The sequence below is a fragment of the Anabrus simplex genome, chromosome 1, assembly GCF_040414725.1.
Source record: "Anabrus simplex isolate iqAnaSimp1 chromosome 1, ASM4041472v1, whole genome shotgun sequence".
Taxonomy (NCBI): Eukaryota; Metazoa; Arthropoda; class Insecta; order Orthoptera; family Tettigoniidae; genus Anabrus; species Anabrus simplex.
The window spans coordinates 688,573,058-688,596,269 of record NC_090265.1 but is presented as its reverse complement, the minus strand read 5'-3'; the positions used below and the strand labels follow the sequence as shown (position 1 = coordinate 688,596,269).

At 39.9% G+C, this 23,212-nt stretch overlaps 2 protein-coding genes across 2 annotated transcripts in view; one reads left to right on the top strand and one right to left on the bottom strand.

Moving 5' to 3' along the window:
• Positions 1 to 4,937, bottom strand: part of LOC136857335 (hyaluronan mediated motility receptor) — an 86,568-nt gene extending 81,631 nt beyond the window's left edge. Inside the window, exon 1 of the mRNA XM_067135934.2 lies at positions 4,823 to 4,937. Coding sequence (XP_066992035.2) covers positions 4,823 to 4,868 — 46 coding nt within the window. The 5' untranslated portion in view covers positions 4,869 to 4,937. The remainder of the gene's footprint in view (positions 1 to 4,822) is intronic.
• Positions 4,938 to 5,143: 206 nt separating this feature from the next.
• Ostgamma (oligosaccharide transferase gamma subunit) overlaps positions 5,144 to 23,212 on the top strand; it is a 115,665-nt gene continuing 97,596 nt past the window's right edge. Inside the window, exon 1 of the mRNA XM_067135933.2 lies at positions 5,144 to 5,325. Coding sequence (XP_066992034.2) covers positions 5,242 to 5,325 — 84 coding nt within the window. The 5' untranslated portion in view covers positions 5,144 to 5,241. The remainder of the gene's footprint in view (positions 5,326 to 23,212) is intronic.

The following is a 23,212-nucleotide window of genomic DNA, read 5'->3' as shown; positions in this document are numbered from 1 at the left end:
GAAGCATTTGTAGCTTCATTCTTCAATCAACTCCCGCAGTAGAAATGCACTGAAAAATCCAGGCGAAGCATTTTACACTTTTTATTTCACATTCAGTACACCAAATTATTGTAAGATACACTCGCCAACAGAACTGCGACTCACTCGTTAAAAAAACCTCTGAATTTATTCCGCACTTCAAATGCTTCAGCTGGAGCTGTGTTTCTCCTCGACGGGGTAGCTCTTGGAAGTACGTCTTCGTAGTCTAAGTGTTCATACCCTCTATACCTATAATCAAATTATGCAAAATATAAACCACCTTAACTATCAGTTCCTCTGTTTTGAATTTTAGACTACAACTGAGAGCTGCTGCAGGGTAAAAGCTCCATGGCGAGCAGCGTGGCTATAGTCAGCAGCGAGATGTTAGGGCGACCGTCCAACACTGTCGTCTGTGATATCTTTGCTCACTGAAGTTCTTTGGTGTCCTTTTTATTGATTTTTCTCATTCGATTTAATTTGATGGGCTGTCACTTCATGTGCATTAACTGATTCATTAAACAATTTATTGGTCCAGGGATCATGCTATTTTTCAACAAAATACCTGCACTCCAATTCGCTAGAAAGAGATCTCGTTGGTGCCAGCTCTGGACCTCAAGAAGAAAAAAAAAGGAAAAAAAAAAGATAGCGCGAGCAGCAGAATCCAAGTAATATGGCCAAAGATAACAAAAATCGCAGACATAGCACTCCCATTCATCGGTGCCAGCCCTGGACGTCACGAACGAAACAAAAGATGGCACAAGCAGCGGAATGCAACACCATGGACTCTTATTTACAGCCAGCAAATACGTATACATATTTCTTGCTAGTAACAACGGTATTTCTTAATCAACCTAGGATTTGAGACTATTTGAGTAAATCAATGATTACCTTTTGTTTGTGACAAATATTACAGTGATATTTCGTGGTTCAACATCGTTCACGTAACCAGAGTACAGGTATTCTTTAAAAAGAAAGACATTGTTGGCTGGGAAGACAGCTTTCATATAATTTACACAGTATAAACAGGTCCTTTAGCATGAGACGTGACTGCTTGTTTACCCATATTACTAAGTTTGAATGATTTACAACACACTTTACACTGCATCATTTATTAATATGTTCAACCAACCACTCAGTTTGGCAAACACTTTACTTTCTAGCCGAAGTTTATTAAATGTACACTGCTTGTTAGCCATTGACATGAGTTTCAAGGAAGCATCCTAGAACTGAAATAAAAAATAAAAAAAATAGTTGAAAGAAATGACAAGGCCACAACAAAAATTGTAGAATTGTTATGTACTTTTTTGAAAAAATACTTAAAAAAGAAATGCTACAATAGCCTGGGTTACAAAAGACTAGAGCCTAAAAATATCCCCTCAAATCCATCCTTGGGGAAGATTTCCCTGATTTTCCAGAATTTTTTGTCTATTTCCATGACTTTCACTGGCCAAAATTTTTTCCCTGACTTTCCAGAATGTGGACGCTACAAAATATCTCTCAAAGCCTTACAAAACTGGAGCAATTAAAATTCATAGATTTGATGAGCATGTACTTAGATGATAGAAATCGAGAAGATAATATGTCAATGTTTTGTAAGAACTCCTATGAACTTTCCAAAAATAAGATGGAACAGAACCAGATATTACAAGTGGATGAACTTGCAACTTTAGTTTGATCTACAGTAGTCTCTAGTCCGACACACATAGGACGGGGCTTACTGGAAGATAGAGTCAGGTAGGATAATTAAGGGATGGAAATGAAAACTTTCCAATTCTAGGGCTCTAAATATCAAAGTGGAAATTTGGCATGATGTTAAATTATTGTAATTTGATACCCACAGTTCATTTACAGGAAGACTTGTATTAAAATCTTAGAACTGTTTAGCAATTCCACAAAAACTGTGTCCCACCATTACCCCTTAGTTTGGAGCAATGTTGGGACAGGCATGGGGCAAAATAGGGACACAGTTTTTTTTTTCCTTCTTCGTTTCGGCCTGCTGTGGACCACGTTATTTCAACCGTTTGCATCCTTGAGCTTTAATTCTTCCCCAGTACTCACGCATTCTCGTTCTGTGAGCCTTCTTTCATCAGTCCACTTCTTGCCTGTTTTCAACTTTGGCCTTTCTTGGAACCTCTTGTATCCCTGGAGCTTTTTCTGGAGAGGAGCACGTTTCTGGATGTCTTCGAGTGTGATTCCTATTTCTTGAAGGTCTTTTTCAACTTCGATAAACCAGGGTCCCTTGGTTTTCTTGTTAAGACAGTAGGAAAAGATCCTGTTGGTCTGTCTGTGTGTTCATGCGTGCTATATGGCCACCATAAAAATTAATCCTTTTCCGAATCGTGTCCGTTATCCTCTCCATATGCTGGTACAGATCGCTGTTGTGTCGTCTCCTGTACTCACCATTTTCTTTGATTGGTCCAAGAATCTTTCTCAGGATTTTTCTTTCTTTAGCTTCTAGCTTCTCCATCAGACCTTTTCTGTTCATATTATGTAACCGATTTTTTTAAACGACTCCTTTAGCATAATATTGTACTATTTTCGTTAATTTAACAGATTTTTACCGTTAAAAATTACCCAATACTTGAGGCAACAATAATCACTTATTTACTACTAAAATAATAACTGTCCATACATATTGCTCAATTAAAATATAAGCCAACATTGAGATCAAATACTTCAAATAAAAATTTGCACTCACTGCACATCATCTATGTGAAATTCCATAGGGCACCTAATAAAATGCAAGTTGGACAAATTTTTTTTTGCTAGTGGCTTAACGTCGCATTGACACAGATAGGTCTTATGTGATGATGGGATAGGAAAGGTCTAGGAATCTGAAGGAAGCGACTGTGGCCTTAAGGTACAGCCCCAGCATTTGCCTGTGTGAAAATGGGAAAACCATCTTCAGGGCGGCCAACAGTGGGATTCAAACCCACTATCTCCCGGATGCAATCTCACAGCCGCGCGCCCCCAACGGCATGGCCAATTCACCCAGTAAAAGATTAGGCTACTATGATAGTCTAAGATATCAAAATAATCCAATGACCTATTTGTCTCCATTGCATCCATGGCCTCTAAATTAATAACTGATACGATCCCCAATACACACAAATTTAGGTTGTGGCAGTTTCTTAATATTTACATGACTAATTAATGTCACAACATCTGGCCTGAATATTCAAACACATGCATACCTGCATTCAATGATTTTCTGCTTTCTTGCTGCTTCAAATTCCATCAAAACATAACCTGACTTTACTCTATGAATGTCCCATAATTGGTGCGAATATGAAAAGAATTTCTTGTTTAATGTTGATCCTACAACTTCATGGCTTTAGAGGCAATTTCTGCAATGCTCTTTAAATTAGGATTAAAAGAAATTACTTGTATCTACAACAGTTTTTTCTAAAATTAGACATATTTTTAACCAGAAAGCAAATTTTTTAATGCTGAAAATAAGTGTTAGTTTTTCATTACTTTTGCTTCTCACACCACAGTCACTTTTGGTCATTTAGTCCTTGTCTGCCATTCAATGAACTCATAATATATTGCCGCTAATTAAGCTTACAGATAAGCTACTCGTGAGGAGCTATGGTGTCCCATATTTGCCCCAGTTGACACTAGATGTTGGATTACTGGGTGTTTAATGGAAAAAGTTTATTTTAAAAAGTTTATAATTTATTTTAAAATTGTGAACTGCTAGAAATATTTATAAAAGACATTAAAAGGAAAAGGTATTTCACTCAATTAACAGCAAACGCAAATGACATGACTGGGCCTCGGTGTGTCGGACTGGCGAAGTGTCAAAATCTACTGTACTTCATTCGATGACTACATAGACCAAGTAGATCTACAGCAAGATAACAGAAGAACTGGCTTAAGCATTCAGGGACATAAGAATGAATGACTTATTGCCACTGCCATTCACTGGAAGCGATCCAGTTTGATATACAAGTTTGAATGGACACGCACATAAACAAAATCTAACTGCTTGCCCGAGCTACTCCATCTGGCATTCTATGTCCTCGAATGATTCGTACTGTGCTCTAAATTCATCAACGTACAAAAAGTGCCGTCTCTCCTGACATACAAGATGATAGTTTGTGTATGCAGTGAAAGGATTGGTGCAAGGACATTACCCTGAAGGAGGCCATGGTTTAGGACCCTCCAACAGCTCTTTACCTTGCAGACTAGCACTGTACTGGACATTCCACACAAATTCATCTATAGTTTTTATGACACATACTCAGCATTTATCACAGCAGTTAACTGGCACCCAACGTCAGAGTTTTGTCAATAAAACTCAAGAGGGATCATAGATCAAGGGGTTCTACAGAGGAAAGAATCAGAGTACTTTAGTAGTAATACCGGTATTCAAGTTAGTCTTCCAGATGCATGACCATGGAATATTAATTCATCCCTATAAGTCCATCATGTTGGTTAGCGACTTCAGTCGAGCTTGATGCTCCAGAACTGCATCATCTAAAGTCTAAAATGAAAATAGACATTACAAGAACCTTTCACAAATTTCGATGACTGTTTCAAGAGCGTGTAGGAATATAATAAAATGTACATTATAGAAGCCATGCTGGTATGCATGGAGCAACAAACCGAATTCCGCTACACGTTCCCCAGGACATCGCGCCAAAGTAGTACGTTTAAAAAACATGGATATGAGAGGTCCTTAATCAGACCTTAAATACAAAAGCGTTATCATCTGAAAATGATTAAGACGGGCTAAAAGGCATTTCCATTGTAAAGTGAAATGTTTTCTATCCTATCTACAGAAGCGAAAACAACTTACTAGTTCCATCATTAAATCGTTGTATTTTTGCTCGAGGAAACGACATTTCTTGCTGAAGTCCTTTAAAATTTCTATCCTTCGTACGATTGAATGCCAGATATCAACTAACGGTTTGTCGGTTTATGCATGTGATTTTTAAACTTCGTTGTCAAAGCTCGTCGTCGGAACCGGAAGCGTCTGGATGGTGAAAATATCGATGCTTAGGTATGGTAGTCAGGTAGCCAATAGTAGTGCGCTTGATCTTCTGATTCACCAATCAAAATTCGACTCGTATAACAGTCGATATTCTGTCGATCAATGTCTGTTTTATTTTCGTGCGCAAGGTTGTCATGTGCATGTGCGCAATATGGTGACTCTCAACTGAATGGAGTACACGTAAACAAAGTGCAGTGGAACGGTGTTACTGTAGAGGAATAAAAATGAAGTCTTTAAATTTGTGGTATAAAATCTTCATGTTAATTTGCGTTGTTGAACTTTCGACGAGTCAAGTGAGGAAAAAAGATGTAAGTCATATTTGGGTAAAAATGGTGTTCTCTAACCTCTTAGCTTACCGGTGATGATGATAATAATGCTAATGAACGAAATCCCTGTGTAATTATTATTATTATTATTATTATTATTATTATTATTTTTTTTTTTTTGAGAGGGGGTGCAATGCTAATGTCGTTTGAGTCATCAGTCCATAGACTGGTTTGATGCAGCACTAACTGTGCTAACATTTCTACGTAACTACTGCATCCTACATCCGCTCTAATCTGCTTGTCATATTCATACCTTGGTCTACCCCTACCGTTCTTACCACCTACACTTTCTTCAAAAACCAACTGAACAAGTCCTGGGTGTCTTAAGATTTGTCCTATCATTCTATCTCTTCTCGTCAAATTTAGCCAAATCGATCTCCTCTCGCCAACTCGATTCATTATCTCTTCATTTGTGATTCGATCTATTCATCTCACCTTCAGCATTCTTCCGTAACACCACATTTCAAAAACTTCTATTCTCTTTCTTTCTGAGCTAGTTATCGTCCTTGTTTCACTTCCATACAATGCCACGATCCACACAAAAGTCTTCAAAAACATCTTTCTAATTCCTTTATCAATATTTGAAGTGAGTAAATTTCTTTTCTTAAGAAAGCTCTTCCTTGCTTGTGCTAATCCGCATTTTATGTCCTCCTTACTTCTGCCATCGTTAGTTATTTTACTACCCAAGTAACAATATACATCTACTTCCTTTAAGACTTCATTTCCTAATTTAATATTTCCTGCATCACCTGCCTTCGTTCGACTGTACTCCATTACTTTTATTTTGGACTTATTTATTTTCATCTTGTACTCCTTACCCAAGACTTCGTCCATACCATTCAGCACTTCTTGAGATCTTCTGCAGTCTCAGATAAAACAATATCATCGGCAAATCTCAAGGTTTTGATATCCTCTCCTTGGATTGTAATTCCTTTTCCAAATTCCTCTTTTGATTTCCTTTACTGCCTGTTCTATGTAAACATTGAAAAGGAGGGGGGACTAACTGCAGCCTTGCCTCACTCCTTTGTGGATTGCTGCTCCTTTTTCAAAGCCCTCGATTCTTAACACTGCAGACTGATTTTATACAGATTATAGATAATTATTCGTTCTCGGTATGTGATACCAATCACCTTCAGAATCATAAATAGCTTGGTCCAATCAACATTATCGAATGCCTTCTCTAGATCTACGAATGCCACATTCGTGGGCTTATCCTTCTTGATTCGATCCTCTAAGATCAGACGTAAAGTCAGGATAGCTTTAAGGGTTCCTACATTTCTTCTGAAGCCAAATTGATCTTCCCCCAACTCAGCTTCAAGTTGTTTTTCCATTCTTCTGTAAACAGTACGTGTTAAAATTTTGTAGGCATAAGATACTAAACTAATGGTGCGGTAGTTTTCACACCTGTCAGCACCGCCTTTCTTGGGAATTGGAAGAACAACATTCTTTTAAAGTTAAAAACATCATCACTGATCCGTATTGAACTAATAATTAGGCTACAATGCTAAAAATAGAAAAATGTTCCACCTATTCAGTACAATAATATTGTTGCACGAATTAATGTAGCAACATATTTAATATGTTACGGGACCGGTTTCGACATATGTCCATGTCATCTTCAGCCAACACAAAAATGGCAAAAAGTCAACACAGTTGTAACACTTAAGACACTTTTCTTGAATTAAAAATAGAAGTTCATGTAGAGGTTCTTGAGCACTCTTATTGTAGATCTTGAGGTTACAAAAATGATGCAGTATAATTCACAATTGTTGTTATTCAAGGAATAAAATTTGTTGTTAGGTAACAAATTATATTTTGTTTTAGTAGCCTACTTCAAAAGGTGGATAGTGGTATATATAAAAACTCTTAGAATATGAGACTATTAGTACTGATATGGATTTTATGAGATCTAAGGAAAATAAAATAAATTAAAAATAAGAAATAGAAAAGTGAAAATGGTAAGGTAAGTAATATTATGAGGCTCACTTTTATTTAGCCTTGTCATGAATTACAAGAGGAAGTAAGAACCGAAAATTGAATATAGGTAGGGGATAGGAGAGGGTAAGTGAGTAAGGGGAGTAGTTTAAGGTGGGTCGGGGGGAGGGGGGTGTTGTACGGTCAAGTAGCGCGAGAAGATGTTGTTTATTACGTGGAAGTTTGTTTGCCTACTTGCCAACTTGAAGCTTTTGAAAACTAAGATAAGGAAGTCAAAAAGAATGTTCAGACAAATCGTTACAGTTTTGGTTAGGATTAAAATATTGAACAAGTTGTATTAAACAATTTTCAGCGATGTCAAGAAGAGGGCCTTGATTTAGGGTACTGATGATTTCCATGTCTTGGTCTAACATAGTGAAATGGTGTTTTACGTCTTGCATGTGTTGCCCTATTGCTGAGAATTTATTGTATTTTATCGCGTTAACATGTTCTGAATATATTATTTTGAAGCTGCATCCAGTTTGTCCAATGTAAGAAGAATCACAGGTGTTGCATTTAAAACTGTATGTGCCAGATTTTGAAAATATATTAATTCTGTTTATAGATTTGGAGTTATATATCACATCCACGTTTCTATTGTTAGTTCGAAAGGAAATTTTGGAATTATGTTTTTTGAAGATGTTGGCAATGCAGTAGACGTTTTCATCGAAAGTGAAGGTAAAGTAAGCTGTTGGTTTAGGATTGTCATTTGATAGCGTTGTATTTGTTTGGTGTTTAAATTTATTGATTATTCATTAAAGTTTCGAACAGTAGACAGTAAGCAGGTTCAGGATATAGAAAGAGAATGGGTGGCATACAGGGATGCTGTAGTAGAAACAGCAAGGGAATGCCTAGGAACAATTGTGTGTAAAGATGGGAAAAGGCGAACATCTTGGTGGAATGATGAAGTGAAAGAAGCCTGTAAACGAAAAAAGAAGGCTTATCAAAAATGGCTCCAAACAAGGGCCGAGGCAGACAGAGAGTTGTACGTAGATGAAAGAAACAGAGTGAAACAAATAGTTGTTGAATCCAAAAAGGAGTCATGGGAAGATTCTGGTAATAACCTGGAAAGGCTAGGTCAGGCAGCAGGGAAATCTTTCTGGACAGTAATAAAGAATCTTAGGAAGGGAGGGAAAAAGGAAATGAACAGTGTTTTGAGTAATTCAGGTGAACTCATAATAGATCCCAGGGAATCACTGGAGAGGTGGAGGGAATATTTTCAACATCTTCTCAATGTAAAAGGAAATCATCCTGGTGGTGTTGTGAGCAGCCAAGCAAATGGGGAGGAGGAAAATGATGTTGGTGAAATTATGCTTGAGGAAGTGGAAAGGATGGCAAATAAACTCCATTGTCACAAGGCAGCAGGAATAGATGAAATTAGACCTGAAATGGTGAAGTATAGTGGGAAGGCAGGGATGAAATGGATTCATAGAGTAGTAAAATTAGCATGGAGTGTTGGTAAGGTACGTTCAGATTGGACAAAAGCAGTAATTGCACCTATCTATAAGCAAGGGAACAGGAAGGATTGCAACAACTATCGAGGTATCTCATTGATTAGTATACTAGGCGAAGTATTCACTGGCATCTTGGAAGGGAGGGTGCGATCAGTCGTTGAGAGGTAGCTGGATGAAAACCAGTGTGGTTTCAGACCACAGAGAGGCTGTCAGGATCAGATTTTCAGTATGCGCCAGGTAATTGAAAAATGCTACAAGAAGAATAGGCAGTTGTGTTTATGTTTTGTAGATCTAGAGAAAGCTTATGACAGGGTACCGAGGGAAAAGATGTTCGCCATACTGGGGGACTATGGAATTAAAGGCAGATTATTAAAAGCAATTGAAGGCATTTATGTTGACAATTGGGCTTCAGTGAGAATTGATGGTAGAATGAGTTCTTGGTTCAGGGTACTTACAGGGGTTAGACAAGGCTGTAATCTTTCACCTTTGATGTTCGTAGTTTACATGGATCATCTGCTGAAAGGTATAAAATGGTAGGGAGGGATTCAATTAGGTGGAAATGTAGTAAGCAGTATGGCCTATGCTGACAATTTGGTCCTAATGGCAGATTGTGCTGAAAGCCTACAGTCTAATATCTGGGAACTAGAAAATAGGTGCAATGAGTATGGTATGAAAATTAGCCTCTCGAAGACTAAATTGATGTCAGTAGGTAAGAAATTCAACAGAATCGAATGTAAGGTGGGTGATACAAAGCTAGAACAGGTCGATAATTTCAAGTATTTAGGTTGTGTGTTCTCCCAGGGTGGTAATATAGTAAGTGAAATTGAATCAAGGTGTCGTAAAGCTAATGCAGTGAGCTCGCAGCTGCAATCAACAGTATTCTGTAAGAAGGAAGTGAGCTCCCAGACGAAAAAAACTTTACATCGGTCTGTTTTCAGACCAACTTTGCTTTACGGGAGCGAAAGCTGGGTGACTCAGGATATCTTATTCATAAGTTAGAAGTAACTGACATGAAAGTAGCAAGAATGATTGCTGGTACAAACAGGTGGGAACAATGGCAGGAGGGTACTCGTAATGAGGAGATAAAGGCTAATTTAGGAATGAACTCGATGGATGTAGCTGTACGCATAAACCGGCTTCGGTGGTGGAGTCATGTGAGGCGAATGGAGGAGGATAGGTTACCTAGGAGAATAATGGACTCTGCTATGGAGGGTAAGAGAAGTAGAGGTAGACCAAGGCGACGATGGTTAGACTCGGTTTCTAACGATTTAAAGATAAGAGGTATAGAACTAAATGAGGCCTCAACACTAGTTGCAAATCGAGGATTGTGGCGACGTTTAGTAAATTCACAGAGGCTTGCAGACTGAACGCTGAAAGGCATAACAGTCTATAATGATAATGTATGTATGTATGTATGTATGTATGTATGTATGTATGTATGTATGTATGTATTCATTCAATAAAAAATCCGCTGCAGCCATCTGACCTCAAAATTGGGTCTCGCATTTCATCAGCATCAACCGCTTCTTCTTGTTCCAGAACCAAATTATCTACATCTTCACCTTGATACAACTGTTGGATATGTTCCTGCCATCTTTCTGCTTTGTCTTCTTTCCCTAGAAGTGGCTTTTTATCTGAACTCTTAATATTCATACATCTAGATTTCCTTTCTTCAAAGGTTTCCTTGATTTTCCTGTATGCAGCATCTACCTTTCCTAGGACCATACAACTCCAAATCTATAAACAGAACTAATATATTTTCAAATTCTGGCGTATACCGTTTTAAATGCAACACCTGTGATTCTTCTTACATTGGACAAACTGGACGCAGCTTCAAAATTAGATATTCAGAACATGTTAACGCGATAAAATACAATAAATTCTCAGCAATAGGGCAACACATGCAAGACGTAAAACATCATTTCACTATGTTAGACCAAGGCATTGAAATTATCAGTACACTAAATAAAGGCCCTCTTCTTGACATCACTGAAAATTGTTTAATACAACTTGATCAATATTTTAATCCTAACCAAAACCGTAACGATTTGTCTGAAAAACCGAACATTCTTTTTTACTTCATTATCTTAGTTTTCAAAAGCTTCAAGTTGACAAGTAGGCGATCAATCTTCCACGTAATACACAACACCCTCTTGCGCCCCCCCGAGCCACCTTAAACTACTCCCCTAACTATATTCAATTTTCGATTCTTACTTCCTCTTGTACTTCATGACAAGGATAAATAAAAGTGACCCTCATAATATTACTTACTTTACCATTTTCACATTTCTTATTTTTAATTTATTTTATTTTACTTAGAGCTCATAAAATCCATATCAGTACTAATAATCTCATATTCTAAGAGTGTTTATATATATATATATATCAGTATCCACCTTTTGATGTACTAAAACAAAATATAATTTGTTACCTAACAACAAATTTCTTTCCTTGAATTACAACAATTGTGAATTATACCGCATCATTTTTTTAACCTCAACATCTACAGCAGAAGTGCTCAAGAACCTCTACATGAACTTCTATTTTTAATTCAAGAAAAGTGTCATAAATGTTACGATTGTGTTGACTTTTCGCCATTAAGAAAAGCGCCATTTTTGTGTCGGCTGAATATGGCGTGGACATATGTCGAAACCGGTCCCTTAACACATTAAATGTGTTGCTACGTTAATTCGTGCAACAATATTATTGAATTGAATAGGTGGAACATCTTTCTCTTTTTAGCATTGTAATAACAACATTCTGCTGAAAATCAGGTGGAACTTCTCCTGTCTCATACATCTTACACACTAAATGGAATCACCCTGCCATGCTGGTTTCTCCTAAGGCAGTCAGTAATTCAGAGGGAATGTCATCAATTCCAGGTGCCTTGTTCCTATTTAGGTCGCTCACAGCTCTGTCAAACTCTGACCTCAAAATTGGGTCTCCCATTTCATCAGCATCAACAGCCTCTTCTTGTTCCAGAACCAAATTATCTACATCTTCACCTTGATACAACTGTTGGATATGTTCCTGCCATCTTTCTGCTTTGTCTTCTTTCCCTAGAAGTGGCTTTCCATCTGAACTCTTAATATTCATACATCTAGATTTCCTTTCTTCAAAGGTTTCCTTGATTTTCTTGTGTGCAGCATCTACCTTTCCTAGGACCATACAACTTTCAACATCCTTGCAATTCTCCTTCAGCCATTTTTCCTTAGCTACCTTGCACTTCCTATCCACTTCATTCTTTAATCGCCTGTATTCTTTCCTGCCCTGTTCATTTCTAGCATTCTTGTGTTTTCGTCGTTCATCAATCAGGTTTAGTATCTCCTGAGTTATCCACTGATTCTTAGTTGATCTATTCTTCCTTCCTAACATTTCTTCAGCAGCCCTGCTGGCTTCATTTTTCATGACTATCCACTCTTCCTCTATTGTGTTTCCTTCAGCCTTTTCATTTAGTCCGTTTGCAACATGTTCCTTGAAACAGTCTCTCATCTCTTTTCTTTCAACTTGTCTAGATCCCATCTTTTTACATTCTTTCTCTTCTTCAATCTCTTCAACTTCAGATGGCATTTCATGACCAACAAGTTGTGGTCAGAGTCCACGTCTGCTCCTGGGAATGTTTTGCAAACCAACACCTGTTTTCTGAATCTCTGCCTAATCATAATGAAGTCTATTTGATACCTTCCAGTGTCTCCAAGTCTTGTTCACGTATAAAGCCGTTGTTTGTGGCAAGGACTAAATTATGATCAGTGCAGAATTCAACCAGCCGACTTCCTCTTTCGTTCCTTTGCCCCAATCCAAATTCTCCTTCTGTATTACCTTCATTTCCTTGGCCTACTACTGCATTCCAGTTTCCCATCACAATTAGATTCTCGTCACCTTTCACATATTGTATTAAATCTTCTATCTCTTCATATGTTCTTTCGATTTCCTCATCATCCGCTGAGCTAGTAGGCATATAGACCTGCACTATTGTGGTGGGCATTGGTTTGGTGTCTATCTTGACGACAATAATTCTTTCACTATGCTGGTCATAGTAGCTTACCCGCTGCCCTATTTTCTTATTCATTATTAAACCAATGCCTGCATTTCCTCTGTTTGATTTTGTGTTGATTATTCGGTAGTCGCCTGACCAGAAATCCTGTTCTTCCTACCAATGTACTTCACTTATACCAAGTACATCTAACTTTAGCCTATCCATCTCCCTTTTCAGATTCTCTAATCTACCACAACGATTCAAACTTCTAACATTCCACACTCTGACTCACAGAATGTCAGTATCCATCTTCCTGATGATCGCCCCCTCTCTTGTAGTCCCCATCCGGAGATCTGAATGGGGGACTAGTTTACTTCAGGAATATTTTACCCGGGAGGAAGCCATCATCAGTACATCATTCATACAGAGAGAGCTGCATGTTCTCGGGAGTTAGTTACGGCTGTAGTTTCCTGTTGTTTTCAGCCGTGTAGCAATATCAACACAGCTAAGCCATGTTGAGTATTATTACAAGACCATATCAGTCAATCATCCAGACTGCCGCCCTTGCAACTTCCGAAAGGCTGCTACCCCTCTTTCGATGAACCATTCGTTAGTCTGGTCTCTCAACAGATACCCATCCGATATGGTTGCACCTGCGGCTCGGCTATCTGCTTCATTGGGACACGCAAGCCTCCCCACCGCGGCAAGGTCACATGGTTCGCAGGGGAGGAAATACATTTTAATATACATTAATATATGTAACTTTGGTCATCAGTTAAGTGTGGCCCAGAGATTGAGATATTACAATATTGATTTGGATATAAAATTCGTGTATAAAGATACATATGTTTTTTAAACACTGATTATTTTACTGTTGCCAATGTAACTCTGAATAACGAGACTCTTACGTAGATTTCTTTGTAGCCCAAATTGCAGGCCGTAAAGTTTGACAATCACTCCCTCTTCAAAACATGCACAACTCCAAAACAAACTCCTTAACAATTTACTCACGCTCACAACACTGTTTTTCCATATACATAGTATTTATTAATTATTTATTTTTGTGACAGATCAAGGATACAATAAGACACAGAGTTTGGGCTACAGTACAGCATCCAGATATACAAGGTATTCTTCAGCTTCTACAAATTTCCCAGGCCTTACAACTCAAGTTAGAGTGAAATCAACATGTACAAGAGCATCTTGCCATTTTCTTTTCCTTTGGTCATTTTTTTATTCAGAAGCAGTTGAGCAATAGCTCTGTTTTAAGTTTATCTACATTTCTCATATAACATATTGCAGTGCTCATTCCTTCCAGGGTTATATTAGTTCCTGGATCCCTATGCAGTATGACATTTAGCATATGACATAGTTGTGTTAACAAAACAATCATATGCCCATAGATGTGCACACAACACAATCTAGGTCTTTTGAAAATGGCCTCTGTGTCAGTCTTCTGAAAGTTGAGAGATGGGCAGGAGACAGTGGTATGATGGTAAACGATGTGAAAAGTCAGGTTGTAAGTTTCACCATGAGTAAAAGTCTTTTTGGTTTTAATTACTGCTTTGATTGGGTGAAGGTACCTCACAGGGATCACTGTAAATACTTACGTATATAAGGAGATTTTCATTGGGGTAATCACATTATAGATGTTGAATATAAAGGTTACAGATCTCTTCATATGTTTGTGAAAGTATTTAGTGTTGTATACAAGGAGCTTGATATACAAGGCACAACATAAAAGTTTATTACTTGGAAATTTTCATACAGTAGCCTATGTACACAAAAAGATCGAAACTTGTCTTGATGTTTAATGTGCTGCACACGTTCAGTGATAACGTAAATTAGTAGACTGAGGGTCTGACAGTTATTTACAGTTATACATATTAATATTTCTATGTACATTGAGTTCTATCTTGATAAGATAGGCTGCTCAGATGAATGAATGTCCGTGATAGTTGACTATCTGTAGTTGGTAGAATGACATGTGGAACTTGCGTAGTAGCAGAATGCTAGTTAGGAGTTGTAGAAGTTGCAAGAAACTTGCGGTAAAGTTCATGAATTGCAGACTGCTTGGATTGAAGTCGGAGAACTTGCAGGGAACTTGTGTTAAAGTTCATGAGTAGCAGAATGCTAGGACAGGATGCACGGCAGCGATATGGGAGGCAGGATACATGAGGCAATGTCCTGAGGTGACACCTCCCGACCAGAGTTAGTCCACCTGTTCAGAACACTTATTTAAGAGGGTACCTCCGTGTCTGACACATACAGTGTAGTCTGATCGCTGGACACTGGGAATGCCTGGAGAGGCGGAAACAACGCTCATTTTATAGCGCTGGCTGACGTCACAGACGGCAGCGATGCTTTGCTGGAGAGTCGGCCGTGTCTGTTGTGTTCTCTGGAGCCTAGTCTGGGCAAAGGAGCGTAGAATCGTCCTGAAAAGAACCCATGGTGATTATATGGTCCAGAGCTCATTCTGTGATGGATTTCTGAGGTGTGACAAGGGAATCAACAGAAGGAGATGGACGATAGCGGAGGCGGATCTGGTCCTGGTGGCGGCAGATGCGTTTCTTGGCGGTCTGGATGTCGTAGAGATGATGGCCCAATTTACGTTTGATGATACTATGTATCCAGGGAGGATTGGACTTGAAAGTCTGGACATACACTTCGTTGGCGGCGTTGAACTTTGGTTGCGAGCGCTGCGGCTGGGCAGGAAGAGGCTGCAACAAAGAAAGCAAAGTTCGATGAGGGCGTCCATGGAGCTTGTGAGCTGGAGTGAGGTTGTCTGTGCCAGGCATAGTCCTATATCTTCCTAGGAGTTGTAACAATGCCTGATCCTTCGTTAAACCTGAAGATACGGCTTTCTTCATGTTTTTTTTTAAAGTCTGGACAAAACGTTCAGCTTCACCATTAGATTGTGGGTGAAAAGGCGTTGCCAGAATATGCCGAATGCCATTATGAGTACAGAAGTTCTGGAAGTTGGTGGCAGTAAATTGAGGTCCATTGTCTGAAATGAGCACTTGAGGTAAACCTTCAGTAGTGAAAATCTTCTGAAGTGCGCGAATGGTAGCTTCTGTAGTAGTAGAATGCATTTCTACGACGTAAGGAAACTTGGATAGAGAATCTATCCCTATGAGCCACATAGAGTTGAGAAAAGGTCCAGCGAAGTCTATGTGTACTCTCTCCCAAGGAGAAGTAGCAGGAGGCCATGGAGCGAGGTCAGACAAGGGTGCGTTCTGATGTACCTGACGGGTCACAGTGGCGGATGAGTTTCTCTATGTCGGCGTCAATACCGAGCCTATAACAGTGTTGACGGGCAAGTTCCTTCGTGCGTGATATTCCCCAATGACCTTCGTGTAACAAGTCGAGAACTTGTTTGCGCAGGCTAAGTGAGATAGCCACTCGGAATAGGGTGCCTGTTTCTAATAGGATAACTCCGGCACGAACTGTGAGACAATACTGAAGACGATGATAAGGTGCAAGGCTCGTAGGAAGCTTGTGTTGAAGAGGCCAACCATTGTGGATATAAGTACGAACTGTAGCTAGTGTACTATCCTTTTCAGTCGCTTTGGCGATGCAAGTAGCGTCAATAGGAAAACTGGAGACTGTGTCTTCAAGCTCAATGTCTAACTGAAGACATTCAGATGCTTGAGAATCGAAAGTAGTATCAGGACCTAAGGTAAGCTAGAGAGAGCATCAGCATTACAATGCTGGGATTGTCTACGATAGGCAATCTGATAGGAGTAGTCAGAAAGAAATATTGACCATCTCTGAAGTTTCCTTAGAGAATGCTCAGGGATCTTATTACCAGGATGGAATAAGTGAACAAGAGGCTTGTGATCAGTGATTATGAGGAAATGGTTGCCATATAGATACTCGTTGAAACGGCGAATGCCAAATATAGTAGCTAAGGCTTCTTTATCTGAGAGTAGTGACGTTGATGTTCGTTGAGTGTCTTGGAAGCGAAGGCTATAGGACGTTCTTGTCCATGACGATCCTTCTGGGAAAGAACGGCGCCGAGTCCATAATCAGATGTGTCCGTGGCGAGAGTGAGGAGTTTGCTAGGCTGAAAATGAGTAAGCTTGACAGCGTGGACAAGGGCCTTGTTGATGGTCTGCCAGGCATGCTGACATTGCTGAGACCAATGAAATTTAGCACCTTTCTTGCGTAAGGCGTTCAGATGAGCTGCTACTGAAGCAAAGCGTGGAATGAACTTGTTGTAATAGTTCGCTTTTCCGATGAAGGATTGTAGCTGTTTGATGTTCTGCGGTGCGGGCATGTTGACATTGGCACAGACGTTCTGTTCGCTAGGTTGAATGCCATTCTTATCAATGATATGACCTAGGTATTGAACTTGAGGTTGAAAGAATGTGCACGTAACGAGATTAGCACGTAGGCCATTTTCTTTCAATTTGGTGAGGAGCATGCGCAGATTATTCAGGTGCTCTTGATGATCTTTGCCGGTCACAAGAATGTCATCAAAGTAATTAGCACAACCGGGAATGGAGGCGGTAAGCTGTGCTAAATATTGCTGGAAAATCGCAGCGGAGGAAGAGACACCGAAAGGCAGGCGCTGGAGCGGTAGAAGTCCAAGAGGGGCATTCAGTGTGAGGCACTGCTTGGATTCTTCATCTAAAGGTGGCTGTAGAGAAGCTACTTTGAGATCCACTTTAGAGAAGAGCTGTCCACCGGCTAAACGGCGAAATAAGTCTTCAGGACGGGGAATCGGAAAAACGTTGGTTTTATATATTGACCCTTTTGGCTACAACTGTATTATTGTACGGCCACTGGCTGCATTAAATATTATTATTATTATTATTATTATTATTATTATTATTATTAAATTCTTCCCCACCCAAAGGTTGTAACATTTTTGTTTGTTAAAAACTGCCCCAAACAAATGCTGCTTTGATTTTGATCCTGTCCAGTTTTTGAATCAACTAATCCTGGTGAGACCTGGTGACACAAGAACTATACTGTAATAGAGTTGGCGTCTTAAGAGTGTCCTCCACTGCCTGCAAGCTCCGCAGCCCGCCTAGCATTGAAGTTTCGAGAGACCACAAGGTGGACTGCAGTGCACTGATGTAATCGTCTGTGACGTCAGCCAGCGCTATAAATTGAGCAATGTTCCGCCTCTCCAGGCACTCCCACAGTGTCCGGCGATCAGACTACACCGTATGTCAGACACAGAGGTCGGGAGGTGTCACCTCAGGACATTGCCTCGTGTATCCTGCCTCCCGTATCGCTGCCGTGCATCCTGTCCTAGCATTCTGCTACTCATGAACTTTAACACAAGTTCCCTGCAAGTTCTCCGACTTCAATCCAAGCATTCTGCTATTCATGAACTTTACCGCAAGTTCCTTGCAAGTTCTACAACTCCTAACTAGCATTCTGCTACTACAGATTCTCTACAAGTTCCACTTGTTGTTCTACCAACTACAGATAGTTGTCAACTATCACGGACATTCATTCATCCGAGCAGCCTATCTTAGATCAAGACAGAACTCAATGTACATAGAAATATTAATGTGTATAACTGTAAATAATAGTCAGACCCACAGTCTACTAATTTATGTTATCATGGAACGTGTGCAGCACATTAAACATCAAGAAAAGTTTCGTTCTTTTTGTGTACATACTGTATGAAAATTTCCAAGTAATAAACTTTTATGTTGTGCCTTGTATATCAAGCTCCTTGTATACCAAGCTCCTTGTATACAACACAACAATATGGCGACGAGGAGAAGTTAGGCCCGCCATAGCAACAATATGGCGACGAGGTAAAAGTTAGTCCTGCCATATCGACGATATGCAGACAAGAAACAATTAGACCCGCCATATCAACAATACTTCTATAGCGACGAGGAAAAGTCAAAGTTAATTAAGCCATATCAACAATATTGGCGACGAGAAACAAGTTAGGCATGCCAACAATCTGGCAACAGGAACAGTTAGTACACCATACAACAGACCTTCATTCTTCCTCAGCTCACTAGGACGATATTCTATCGCCAACATTTCGTATTTGTGCAGTGACTTTCTTCCCAGTGGAACGCCCTGTTCGCACTGCGGACATCAGGCCAGCATTTCACGTCACGAACCAGCACCTGTTTCTGCAGGGAATTCTCTCTGTGCGCTCGCTCCTTCTCCCTCACTCCCAGGCGCTCGCTGAATGTCACGCTTCCAGCTGGTTCCACTACACCCTGCTTCAAACGTTGTGCTCACTGTTTCCACCATAGTTTCAAGGTTGATGTGCTTTCTAAAACCTGTTGAGTGTACCGGTTAGTTTCCCTATTTATTAGTTCCATTAATACAGGAGTGATACACAATTAAAAATATTCTAGCAAATTATTTACGTCTTCAATTTGTACATTTAGTCCACCGAGCTCGATAGCTGCAATCGCTTAAGTGCGGCCAGTATCCAGTAATCGGGAGGTAGTGGGTTCGAGCCCCACTGTCGGCAGCCCTGAAGATGGTTTTCCGTGGTTTCCCATTTTCACACCAGGCAACTGCCGGGGCTGTACCTTAATTAAGGCCACGGCCGCTTCCTTCCACTTCCTAGTCCTTTCCTATCCCATCGTCGCCATAAGACATATGTGATATAGTTGATTCCCATAGGGAATCTGAAAATTTGTCCCGATTGAGTAAATCTGATTGCCAAACAGGCATCAATTTTTGGTAGAGAGACAAAGTCTCTCATAGTGCATTGGCACTGCCGGTGGCTCCAAGCAACCTACGCGGTGGCCTCCACGGTATGCACTAGCCAGCGTCTTGGTAGGTGTGCTATGTACCAACTGATGAGCCCAACCTAGCACATGAGGGCGAAACACTGGCAACCAGGAATGAGTTAGCTGGAAAATTTTTAATGTCCAATAACGGACCATTTATGTAAGACACATGTGTCGGTGCGACGCAAAGCAAATAGCAAAATAAAAATAATAAAATGTACATTTAGTCCAGGTTGCACCATAAATGTAAATTTCGGCCATTCAGATCCTACCTTTCTCCATACACTGAGCTAAATATCACCGCTAGTTTTACTGTCACGTTCACTTGAGTCGCTTTCACCATTGCACTCGCTGTCTCCTGAGATTTCAACATTAGTCTCACTATCAGATGACACATCACTGTCCGAATTGTCACAGTGTAATAATACAAACGGTTCTTCTTGCAGATGTTTCTGAACTCCACTTGCACCTGTCATAATGCACTATCTACTATTCTTAGCAGGCTGGCGGCCGGTACTGGCACACTGCCAGCTGGGCATGGAGCGAAATAATTTTGCCCAGTCACATGATTTTAGGAGAGTGCTTCTGTAGGCAAAGCTCGAAACTAACATACACTCACAAAGGAAAGGGATCTCGGATCCTACGACGGAATAAGTCGTCATACATATCGCCGAAAGACATTTGCAATGTGATGATGGAATATTCCATCATGGCCACTTATGAAGCCATGCAGCTATGATGATTTATTTCGTCATTATCGATTGAGAGGTTAATTATGGCCACAGACCTTTCTGTGTCGGTGTGACGTAAAGCAACGTGTAAAAGAGAAAATGAGCAGTAGAACACTAGAAGTTCAAAATACTGTTATGTCTTGTTCATGATAACACTAAAATACTGTAGTTATATTTTGTAGTTAATGGTTACCTGTCTGACATTGTTAATACCCTGAGGGGAATAAATTGGAATTTTAGCATATTCATTTTTTACATAGTATTCCCCACCCGGCTACTCATTCCTGCCACCCAGCTGACAAAAATTTCTGGGGAGAACACTGTAAGCTATTTGAGTAAGCAATATGTCCAGAGCTGTGAGTGGACAGATGGTGTGGAATGGCATTAGTAAACAGATAAGCTTGAGTGAAGTTTGTAAAAGTAGGAAAGAATATGAAGATAAAGTAGGAATTCAGGAGGACAGAGTGGGGTAAATATTTGTTTGTAGGAAGAGGAGTTAGGGATTGGAAAGATTTTCAGAGAAATGTTCGATAAATTACAGGGTTATGTGAAATAATTGTAAGAAAATACTGTTGGTAGGGAACCTGCCACCTAAGTGACAGCCATAAATGCAGATGATTGATTGATTGATTGATTGATTGATTGATTGATTGATTGATTGATTGATTGATAAACCATCCATTGGATGCCATGGGTCTTCCTCTTATTCTTTTCAGTTTCTGATGTTACTTGTCTTCTAATATCTGGTGGCACTATGCCAAGGAGAGGAAAGATTTAATTTTCTAGTGTAAGTTATCATGTCATAAAGTGCTGCTGGGCTAAATAGCTTGGATGGTAGAGCGCTGGCCTTCTGAACCCATCTTGGCACGTTCAGTCCTGGCTCAGTCCGGTGGTATTTGAAATTGCTCAAATACGCCAGTCTCATATCAGTAGATTTCCTGGTACGTAAAAGAATTCCGGCACCTGTCATCTCCGAAAACCATAAAAGTAGTTTGCGGGACTTAAAAACCAATAACATTATTATTAAACAAAGTGCCACATTTTCCAGACTGGAAGCAGCATACTCAGCAGCAGAGAAACATAGAGAAGCCTGTTTATATTGAGTGAATTTGTGTCATGGAGGAGAAAATACACAGCTATAGTATCCAGCATAACCAGAACTCCATAAAACCAGAATATAATAAAGCTGTTTTAGAACTCAACTTATACATTCTCTTCAAACATCAATGGCATTATGTATACGCCTAAAGAAATTGTACTGGGGGCTACACCTCAACCCTCTGCATTTAAATGAAGCGCCTGGAAGAATGCTATCTAACACTTAAAGTTTGCAACAGCTATTTCGAGAAGTTGGGACTTTTCTCCATAGATGTCTGTATTTAAGAACTGATGTCATGCGCTCTGGTGCAAAGTGGAACAACTAGAAATTTAAAGAAATTTTGTGTTTATAGGTTTTCTGAACTGAATTGACTTTTCTTGTTTTGGATACTTCAAGGTTTGCAACACTTCTTAATCATCCCGCCCAGCTTTGGAGTCAGGCCAATCAGAAATTTTGTGCATTTATTTTTCTGCCAATCATAGGCTTCTTGTAACTTTTCGACTGTCCATTAACAATGAGAGGGTGTGTCTGGTTTTAGTTCAGAGCCTTCTCGAACCTTCCTCTCAGGTATAAAAGCTGATGCCTATTCGAGCTAACTTGTCTTATTGATCGTCACGTTACTGTGTGTGTGTGTTAAGAGAGGAGACGGGTGTCATGACTCACCCCGTCCCGAGATGTTCTGGACGATTTGTTCTCCCGAGCGGCTTGGAGAATCTGTGGGTTGGGTGCCCTGAACCATTAAATGAAGTACCGAGTCCCATTTAATATGATATATATTTGCTTTCAGCTCTGACTTCCCAAATACCGTACATATTTACAATGTCTATTTACAGCATACTTCAGTGATGTGCCTGCTCCGGAAGCTTTTTAGAATACTGACTTCCAACCTGGGTAGAGTCTATGTAGAAAACCTGAGAGATGCCCTCTAGCTTGTCTCTAAGCCTAAGTCCGCATCTCCAACTACTGTCTGAGAAACTAAGTCTTTCAGATATCACTTCTAACGCGGCTATGTCCCACTCCTCTCTCTCATTCTGAATGTAAGCACTTCCAGTCTTATTACCGACGTTCTTGACCTACGTAGAGCGTTCTCTTGTCCAAGACTAAAGATAATCCCTTAAGCCTCTGCAGCTTGTATATATATCCTGGTCTGGCCCTTGCTAACTAGTGGGAGGGGGAACTCCCACCCTAGTACTAGTCTACCCCCAACTGGGATCCCTCTCCAGTAGGTGGTGCTATAGTGGTCAATCTCAGAACCACTTATTCTCTGTCTCACTCAGCCTAACTCATATCTCTCACTGAGTGGAATGTTTTGCCATGAAGTGGAGATTTTCCGATGCTCCATCCTTCCATGAGTCATGTATTCTTTCCTTGTCTCTCCCAATGCTAATTATTCTGAATGCTGGATTTGTGCTTGTAGCTAGCCACTGTTCATTTACTCAACCCTTGGTCAGTTTACATAGATAAGATCACAACTCAATAACAAGTTACTCATAAGCCTTCCGTAGCAGGACTTGAAGAACAAGTAATTTCACATATCCAATTCTAAATGTTTCAAATATAAAGTAGCACATTTTACACAATTAATTACCATAATTCTTCTTGTAAGAAAACTCTTTATCCTTTCGTTTATACATTCCTAGTGGTCTCCTGTACTGGGGATCCACTAGTTCAATTCTAATCTCCTTAACTTAATATATGCTATGGGACTTAATATACCTTGGTTCGATTCCCGGCATCGGTGCCATCACGACACCTCCCTTACCCGGGAAGAAATGGGCGCAACACATTTGCGTCCATTTCGACTATGAGGTCACAGCCTCACTTCTGATGACCTTAACGGTCTCCTGGCTATTGGTAGTGGCGTGCCTCGTTCTCTTATCTCGTGTGAACTTGCCTCGATAACTACT